General features: G+C 44.9%; 1 protein-coding gene across 2 annotated transcripts in view; it reads right to left on the bottom strand.

Annotated features, from left to right (window-relative positions):
- SERPINC1 (serpin family C member 1) overlaps window positions 1-6,964 on the bottom strand; it is a 28,076-nt gene extending 21,112 nt beyond the window's left edge. The window contains exons 1-5 of one of the 2 annotated variants that reach the window (XM_065936082.1): window positions 6,668-6,964; window positions 4,347-4,716; window positions 3,561-3,776; window positions 2,490-2,627; window positions 34-424 (exon numbers count right to left, since the gene is read on the bottom strand). In XM_065936082.1, coding sequence (XP_065792154.1) covers window positions 34-424; window positions 2,490-2,627; window positions 3,561-3,776; window positions 4,347-4,716; window positions 6,668-6,708 — 1,156 coding nt within the window. In that variant the 5' untranslated portion in view covers window positions 6,709-6,964. The remainder of the gene's footprint in view (window positions 1-33; window positions 425-2,489; window positions 2,628-3,560; window positions 3,777-4,346; window positions 4,717-6,667) is intronic. The other variant, XM_065936081.1, reaches the window with a different exon arrangement.
- Window positions 6,965-9,562: the final 2,598 nt, after the last annotated feature.

A 9,562-nucleotide genomic window follows, 5' to 3' on the forward strand; every position in this document is an offset into this window, starting at 1 on the left:
GCAGGAGAGGAGGAAAGCCCTTCCTGCCCTCACCTGGGAGCCTGGACTTCTCAGGACTGAACAGGTCTTCAAGGCCCATGTCTTCCAGCCGCTCCTTCACGCTGAAGCTGTCCTCGATGCGGAAGCGGGGCATGTGGACCACCAGCAGTGTCTCTGCCAGCTCATCCAGCCACTCCTGCAGCATGTCTGGGGTGAGTTCCTGTTCCACCTTGGCCAGGGTCTTCTCCGGCTTGGGCAGGATGAGGACCATGGTGATGTCATCACCCTTGAAGGGCAACTCGAGCACCTGGGTGCCTTCTGCCACTCTCCGATAGTGGAACTTGCCTTCCTGGTACATCATGGGTACTGAACATGACTCACCATCGGCCTTGTAGAACAGTTCCTCCTTTGTGTTCTCGGGGCTGAACTTTGACTTCCACAGGCCCTGGAGGAAGACACCAGGGGGGAGAATCACAAAGCAAGAAGACCAGAAACATCTGTAGGAGAATGCTGACATGAAAAACAGTCACAATATTTTATTACATTAAAAAAGTAAAGTCGCTCAGTTGTATGCGACTCTTTGTAACCCCATGGTCTGTAGCCTACCAGACTCCTCCAGCCATGGAATTTTTCAGGCAAAAGTACTAGAGTGGATTGCCATTTCCTTCTCCAGGGGATCTTCCCAATTCAGGGACTGAACCCGGGTCTCCCGCATTGCAGACACTTTACCATCTGAGCCACCAGGGAAGATTATGGGAAGTGCAATTTTTAAGAACAAAGACCTCAAGGGATGTGCATAAAAAGACTTTTAACACTGACTGTGTCAGAGTGACAGAATCATGTGTGGGTTTTTTTTTCAGTGAATTTTCTGTATTTCCTAGATTTTCAGCAATGACTATTTGCTTTTATAACAAGAAAAAAATAAAAACAAGAATAACCTACTGGCCTCTTGGCAAGTCTCTCCTGGAGTTTAAATCTAATTGCCTTATGCCTTCTGCCTCCCACCGGCCTCTTTCTCAAAGACCATCCTCCAAAATGCTGGGCTCTGTCCCTGATGAATAAAGCCAGACAAAGGTAGTAACCCCAGGGGGTCATCTGGGAGTCCTGCCAGGCAGAGAGTGAGGCCTGGCCAACTTCCTGTTCAAAGAAGGAAGGGATACAAGATACTGCTTTGACATTTCCAAGTTGTAGTTAGCATTCCTCGGTAGTCTTCTGACTCTTTGATTTAGGGACAAGTCACTTAACTCTGAGTGGTGGTTCTCCGCTTGTAAAATTAGCAGCAGGTTATCCCTAATATTTGTAGGATGCTTATTGTGTGCCAGTCACCGCTCCAGGCATTTTGTATGCATTGACTTAATCCCCTCAGTAACCCTGTGAGGCAGATGTAACCTTGTTACCACTTTATAGATGCAGAAACTGGGACACAGAAGGGTCTTCAGTAACTCGTTCAAGTTTGCAGCAGAAATGGAAGAGTCAGAATTTAAACTAAGTAATCTGTCTGAGCAGCTCAAGTTCTCATTTGAGATGTCATGAGAATCAGGAGGCAAAGTGTTCCATAAACTGCAAAGGGCAGTCAGTACACATTGTAGAAATGCAACCTACTGCATTTTTGGCATGAGGGAACCCCCAAGCAACTAAGCAATTGGCAACAGCAGTGATGGGCTAACCCTCCAGGCCCAGTTGGGGAGAACACATCTAGAGCATGACCCGGGAGGGCACAATTTAACCTGCGTTAAGCTGGTGGGCCTCCTGAGTTATCAGTGGTCTGTCTATTCCCAGTACTCTCTCCCCTCATCCTTTTTCCTAAATGTAATCCAGTTGGAACAATCTTCAGAACTTGACTCTCTGAGAAAGACAAAGCCATCTGCATGATATCACAAGGCCTCTGTAAAATTTACGGTTATTCTGGTACCAGGAGGTTCAGAAGCTTCAGGCAAGAGGAATTTTGAGATGCTGCAGAAGCTGCTCTAGGTGACAGAGAAAACCTCATCGTTGAGGATTGTCTACAGACGTTGTCATTTTGTTTCAGATTTCAAAATGAAGCTAATTGGACAGAAGAAATCATCATATACTTATGAGAATTTATTATCATGCACACCTTGCTGCTGAACATGCTGGTCTATGAATGTGTATACTCTGCCTCGGGCCCAGACATTACCAGGCCCCCTTTGGACCTCAGTCCAGCAACCACAGCCCTAGACATGACTCTAGACTCAGCAAATTTGTATTTATCCCCAGACCATGCATGTACTATTTCTCAAAATGATCTACCTACACATGCCCAATGATATGAAGGAGAATGAGTTGGAGGAAAATATGTCATCCCTGAGGTCTCTCCAGGGTCATTTTATTTTTTCGCATTTATTTTTTAAAAATATATTTATTTTTAATTGGAGGATAATTGCTTTACAATATTGTGTTAGCTTCTGCCATACATCAACATGCATCAGCCATAGATATACATATGTTCCCTCCCTCTTGAGCCTCCCTCCAGTGCCATTTTTGAGTACCTTGAAGTAAATGGTGTTGACTAGCACCAGGACAGTGAACTCATTGATGCCTTGCGGGGGGATGACATCAGTGATACGCCCTTCAGTCTTATTGGATATCCATTGGTTGATAGTCAATCTGGACTGCTCTGCATTTCCCTGAGGAGAACAGGAAACAAACCTACCCAACTGTGCTATTCAATCGGCTTCTCCATCTCCCCATGCAGAATTTTATTTTGTCCATCATCCCTCCACTCTTTCCCACCATTTTGTTAAACCAATCACTCTAACCCAGATTGGAGAAACCACACATATCCAGCATACTGTTGTGGATCTTCCATAGAGTTAATAAATATTAACAGAAGAAAGAGAAAGAAAGGAAAGAAAAAGAGGAAGAAATAAAGAAACAGAAGAAGAGAAAAACTGTCTGGAAAAAGAAAACAAAATATTATCTTCTTTGACTTTGGAAATCTGAACTCTTATGAGTATTCATGAGATGTGCCCTCTGGGAAGCTAAGGATTGATGCAGGAGGTGCAAGGGGCACAGGAGAGATGCCCATGTGATCCAGAAAGTTTGAGAAATACCTTTTGAATAAAATCAGTAAAAATAAAAATAAAATCAGTAGACTTCTTTGTTGCAGGACTTTTTTTTTTTTAACTTTTTAAGTAAGTCTGTTTACTGAAAAGATTTGAAAATAGTTATAAAGCTTTCAACATTTAACAAACTTTCAAGATAGTAATAATATGAGACATTAAGAATTTACTTCAAAAACCCAAAGTTTCCTAGGTCATTCCCTGTCATGCTGTAGAAGTAGGCCTACGCTTGCTCTGTTGTGTGAACTAGTGACTATGTTCTGAATACCACTGTTGCAGGATTTTTATAACTTTTTCAGAGAAACTGCTGCAATCCATAGATAGCACTGATTTCTCAGGTTTCCAATAAGAATACATATCTCAGGGGCTCTGACTTAAAACACCTCTTCCTGCCTTCAACTAGCATAGCAGTGTTCATTAGGATCCTGCTTCCTTGTCTCTTTAACTTCTGAGTGGAGAGGAAGAACTCTGAGGTCTGGGATGACATCTGGGGCTCACCTTGAAGTCCAGGGGCTGGAGCTTGGCCCCATATACCACCTCACTGATGTCCTGGTAGGTCTCATTGAATGTGATGGATTTGTCTCCAAAAAGACGGTTGGCTGATACCAACTCAGAGGATTTATTGGCTTTTCGATAGAGTCGGCAGTTCAGTTTGGCAAAGAAAAAGTGGATCTGATCAGAGGTCTTCTCAGAGATGGTATCAAACTTAAAAACCTGTAGAAGCCAAAAGAAAACAGTGGTGGGTCTGGTGGGGCAGCTTGGCTCACATGGTCAGTGAGCATCATGCCAGTCAGCCCCTGACCAATAGTCATCAAGCACAGTGCCTGGCACAGCATAAACATGCAACTCACACTTTCTAAAGGAATAAATGGGAAAAAGAAGAAAGAGGGGCTTCCCTGCTGGTCTAGTGGTTAAGAATCTGTCCACTAATGCAGAGGACATGTGTTTGATCCCTGGTCTAGGAAGACTCCAAATCCCATGGGTTAGCTAAGCCCATGCACCACAACAACGAAGCCTGTGCGCTGCAAACACTGAAGCCTGCGAGTGCTAGAGCCCACGCTCTGCAACAAGAGAAGTCACCACAACGAGAAACCCGAGCATGACAATGGAAGAGTATCACCCTCTCTGGGCAACTAGAGAAAAACCCATGCAGCAACAAAGACCCAGCACAGCCATAAATAAATAAATAAATAATATGTTCTTTAAAAAAAAAAAAGGTAGGAAGAAGAGAGAGAAAAAGAAACACAAAGAGCCGGGAATACTCAGAAGGGCTTTGAGTTGTACCTCCATCAACTGCTTGAGTGTGTTGTCACAGGCACCCAGCTTGGTCATAGCAAAAGCTGTGGAGATACTCAGGGGTGACAGGAAAATGTTGTCATTGTTATTCTTGGAGTCTGCCAGATGCTGATAGAAGACAGTGGCAAAGTGGGAATTGGCCTTGGACAGTTCCCAGACCCGCCGGTTGGTGGCCCCGGGGATCTTCTGCCCTGAGCCCTCGCCCTCAGTTGCCTTCTTCTCTGGGGAACGGTAAATACACATGGGATTCACAGGAATGTCCCGAGGCTTGGCTGTGCAGATGTCCTCCACAGGTTTCCGATGACAGGTCACATAGCCCCAGAAGCCAATAAGCAGCAAAGGGAGAAGACATATGCTCCTATAGGGGGACAGAAAGCTGAGTTAAGCTAGGCTGAGAAATCCCCTCCCCACTGTCCACCACAGATTACCCTAGTAGATCATAGACTACCAGCCCACGCTGTGGGGCCAACACCTTTGAAAAGTACAAGGGCCCAGGACAAGTTCAATCCTGGACTCCTTACCCTGGACATAGTCCTGTTGAAATTAGAGCCAACTGTTGGAGTAACGATGTTATTAGAAGTCTTGCGTGCTCAAGGCCTCATGCTGGAAGAAATAAAGAATGCGAAGCTTCGAACTGGTGAACTGGACCATGCACAGATGAAAAAAGGTGGGGAATTTTAGTGCCCAGTGAAAACTTAGGTCAATTGGAGGAGTCATTAACAGACGCTATTTAGGGAAGGGATTTTAACCTGGAGGTTAAAGGACTGGGAAGACTTTGATTGACAGCAACACCAGATGGCTAAGAAGGAATGCCTGGGCAAAACTACAATCTATGTGCTGAAAACTCTGAAATCTCTAGCTCCAGTCCTAATCTTTCCACTGAGTTCTAGACCAGTTGTTTGCTGGACAATTCCACCTAGATGTCCTATTGATCCCTTAGTGAAATACAAGTAAACTGAACTTGTGTCTCTCACCCATACACCTGCTTCTCCTTCTATGTCCCCCAGCTCAGCAAATGGGACCTTCAGATACCCTGTCATCCAATCTAGAGACCTGGGAGCCATCCAGGATTTCTCCCTCTCTCCCTTCTCAATAGTCAGACCCTGGATTCTACGCATTCTGTTTTCTGTTCTGATGCCCGGAAATTTTAGTAACTTCCAAAGTGTGTTCACTAAAGTAAATAATACTAGTCTCACTTAAAAAAAAAAAGATATTAAAAAAAAAGATATCATGAAAATGACAAATTAGAAAAATTGGGACACCCAATTAAGTAAACAAAGTGATAAACTCTATTATAGTGGTTTTATAGATAAGACATGAGGGGCCAGACGCTTCCTCTGGTTGACTTGGGGCCCTAGGCCTACAGAAGGGAGTCTGTACATGGGTACTGACTCTTCACAATCTTCCCCCAGCAGAAAAAGACAAGACATGCGGGTAGTGTAGAAACGACTCGCCAGAGTGATCTTCTGGGCAAGTGTGGGGCTGGCTGGAAGCTGGGGGCAGCTGAGCGGTACTTGGTTTCTTGCATGATCTGAAGTCAACCCTGAAGTCTTTTTAAGAACAGAGGCACTGCGTGGGAGAGCGGAGGTGCTGAGGGAGCTGCGGAAGACAGGGTGAGGAAGCAGAGAGAGACTTGCCATTCATCTCCCCAGCTGGCTTGTCTCTGTTTCCCACATTGTCCCTCAGCTACCTTCAGAAATACAAGTGGAGGCTGAGGGGGCCCTGGGAGCTCTGTTAAGCACAAAGAAAAACCAAGGTGATCAAGCTAGAGCCTCACTTTTAGCTTCCTGTAAAAAAAAAAAACAAACCAGATCAAGGAAGGAATGTGTATGATGTTAAGGGACGTGGTCCTTTGTCAAAGGTCACTGGGACCTTGGGAGGGAGTAGGGGTTGTGACGGAAAAGCGGGGGGCAGGGCGGAATGGGTGGAAGGAGGAGCAAAAAGCGAGTTAGGAGGTCCTCATGCATTACATTCTCCCTCTTTCCAGATATATGGCAGGCCCAGCGCTTCCCCTTGGAGTGTCTCCTGGGCTGCTGTGAGGACTGTGGCGGAGCAGCGTCTCTTCTGAGGGAAGACATTCCCCTTGTTTCTTGGGCTGGGAATCCAAGGTGTGGCTTAGGGAAAGGCCTTATCCTAAGAACTGAGCCGGAGGGAGGGTACTCAGGACGTTGTCTTCCAAACGAGTCTGATTATAACTACCAGGGAGAGAGGGCCAGGTCTTCTTGAAGGTGTTGAGGTCATCCTGGAGAGTCCCTCAGAGGTCAGGAAACCCAGTGAGAGCATGCAGAGGGAAAGCCCACTCCTCTTACCTTTTTCCAGTGGTGACGGTTCCTATCCCATTGGAAATCATGGCCGCTAACCTTCCACAGGTCTGAGCGAGTGGCGATAGTGTGGTCTGAGGCAATCCCTCTGGACTGGTTCTTTCCTCTACATCTGACTGGGGTTCCAGAGGCTAGGGTGGGGGATGGAACTGGTGAGGAGGGGAGGCCTGAGGTCAAAGGCTGATGACCAGCTCCCAGGGTTAAGCAAAGTGTGGAGCCCAGTGTTGGTTAATTAGTAGAGAAGTTTTAAAGTTCAGTCAGGTCCAGAGAAAGAGGTCCACATTTCTTACTCTCTTCATCTTTATAGAAAAGGAAAAGGAGGACATGTTCACAAAACTTCATCAGAAAATACGTGACAGATGAGAACTCTGTCTGTGGGAATTTTTTTCCCCTGGTTAACCAAACCAGGAAGTAGAAAATAGTACATATTCTATATAAATAAAATCGTATTACTGTATGAGCCACCAGGGAAGTCCCAAGAATACTGGTTGCCATTCCTTTCTCCAGGGGATCTTCCTGACCCGGGGATTGAACCCAGGTCTCCAGCACTGGAGGCAGATTCTTTACTATCTGAGCCACCAGGGAAGCCCAGTATATAGCCAAGTTGAATGTCCAGAAAATTCTAGCTTTCTACCTCTCAGTGGAATGCCCTCTTTCTCATAGCTTTTTAAGGAGACCAGAATAAAAGAGAGCTGATGTTATCTAATCAGAGGGGAGAGAAGAGAAATATTTTGAAACAGGCGCTACCTTCAGGCCTCTGAGAGACCATGTGTCTGACCCAGACAGGTTACACCTTTGTGTAAAATGGCCTCATTCCCCAGTCAGTCTTGAAGTGGTTGAGAGGGACACAATAGCAGGGGCCTCAGGGTGCCAACACAGACATTTCTTAAAGTGGAGGAGCTGGGTGAGGAATACTTGGAAAAATTCTTTTGGGGGATTAGGAGACAGTGTGGGACAAGTGAAAAACAAGCTTGCAACTGCTGAAATACTTCTAAAAAGCAAACAGAATGAATTATATTTATGTATATTGTTAATTTTACTTTCATAGGCATTCTAAAGAGTTCTCTATTCATTAGACAGGAGAAACCTCTACCTAGACTGAAGTTGGGTCTAATTTATTTTTTAACTTTTTTGGTCACACCCTGTGGCATGTGATCTTAGTTCAGGACCCAGGATTGAACTTGCACCCCCTGCATTGGAAGGCAGAGTCTATTCCCTAGAAGACTGGGGAAATCCCTGTGTCTAAGTTCTTGGCTGATTTAGACCCTGGACAGTATGAAGGCCTCTGTGTATGGTGTAAATGGTTACAAGGAACAGTCCTAAAAAGTCCCAGAATGGTCAGAGCCTCTTGTCACTCCAGATTAAAGGCAATTGGAAAGTCTCCTATTCAACCACTTGTGTTCAGCAAACATAGGAGCACTACCTAGACAGCAGGCACTGTTGTCGAGGCTTGGAGCTCCAGTCAGGAAGACATGCGGTGATCACATAAAGAACCAACATATAAAAAATAAACCTGGGACTTCCCTTCCAGCGGCTAAGACTCCGTGCTTCCAATGCAGGGGGCCTGGGTTCAATCCCTGGTCAGGGAACTAGATCCCACATGCCGCAACTAAAGATTTAGCATGCTGCAACAAAGACCCTGCCCAGCTAAATAAAATAAAATAAAAGTAATATAAAACCTGTAACATGTTGTATGTGCTTAGTTGCTCAGTCATGTCTGACTCTTTGCAACCCCATTGACTGTGGCTCCTCTGTCCATGGGAATTCTCCAGGAAAGAATATGGATTGGGTTGCCATGCCCTCCTCCAGGGGATCTTCCCAACCCAGGGATCAAACCCAGGTCTCCCACATTGCTGGCAGATTCTTTACCATCTGAGCTACCAGGGAAGCCCATGTTAGGTGTTAATAAGGGTTACAGAGGAAAGTACAACAGGGCAAGGGAGTAGAAAGTGATGAAGAGATAGGGACATTATTGTTATAGAATGGGTGGTAGGAAAGCCCTCCCTAATGAACTGACATTAAGGAACCAGAATGAAGGTGGGGGGGCGGGGGGGGAGGCGAGGAACCACATAGTACTTTCAGGAAGAGCTTTCCACAAAGAAGAAACAGGAGATACCACACATCCTGAGGTAGAATATGTGGTTCAGACCTATTGTTCCAGCTTGTAGAAGTTGTCAGACTTGTGCCTTGGAGGAAGGCAGACAAAGAGATGGAGCACAAGGGATGAAAGAGGTCTAGAGAACATCTGTGGGAAAAGAGATGAGGATGCAGATAGTGAAGAACTATACATCAGCAACTGGGTTTAATATGTTCATTCATTCATTGAGTCATATGCTCACTTAATTAACATGTGTTTAATAAATGCCTATAGGTACCAGGTATGGTTGGTGCTGGGCCTGGGGCTATGAAGATGACTTTGCTCTCCAGGAGCTCCTTGCTTCACAGTAGACCCCAGACATGATGATAAACATGCCCATCAATGCTACTGGTCATCTGACTAAAGCTGGGCAGGAGAGGGGAAGATCAGGAGGTGATAATATAGTGTAAGAAATTTTCAAGACTAAGATACAAAGTCTTTTTATTTTAAAATAATTCTAAAGTAACAAAAAAGTTGCAAAAGTAATACAAAATATTCTTGTACATCCTTTACCCAGATTTCCCAAATTTTCACACTGTTCTCATCTTACATTTGCTTTCTGTTGTTTCTCATACCCCTCTCTTCCTCACTCTCTCTGACTCCCCATCTCTATATTATATTTTCTGTATTGTTTTAAAATAACTTGCAGATATAAATGCCTTTTTACCCTTATGCAGAGTGAGGTTCCTAAAAACAAGAACATCTCTTTATAATGTCACAGTATAAAAGACACAAGATTGACAGTA

The sequence above is a fragment of the Muntiacus reevesi genome, chromosome 5 (genome assembly GCF_963930625.1).
Source record: "Muntiacus reevesi chromosome 5, mMunRee1.1, whole genome shotgun sequence".
Classification (NCBI taxonomy): domain Eukaryota; kingdom Metazoa; phylum Chordata; class Mammalia; order Artiodactyla; family Cervidae; genus Muntiacus; species Muntiacus reevesi.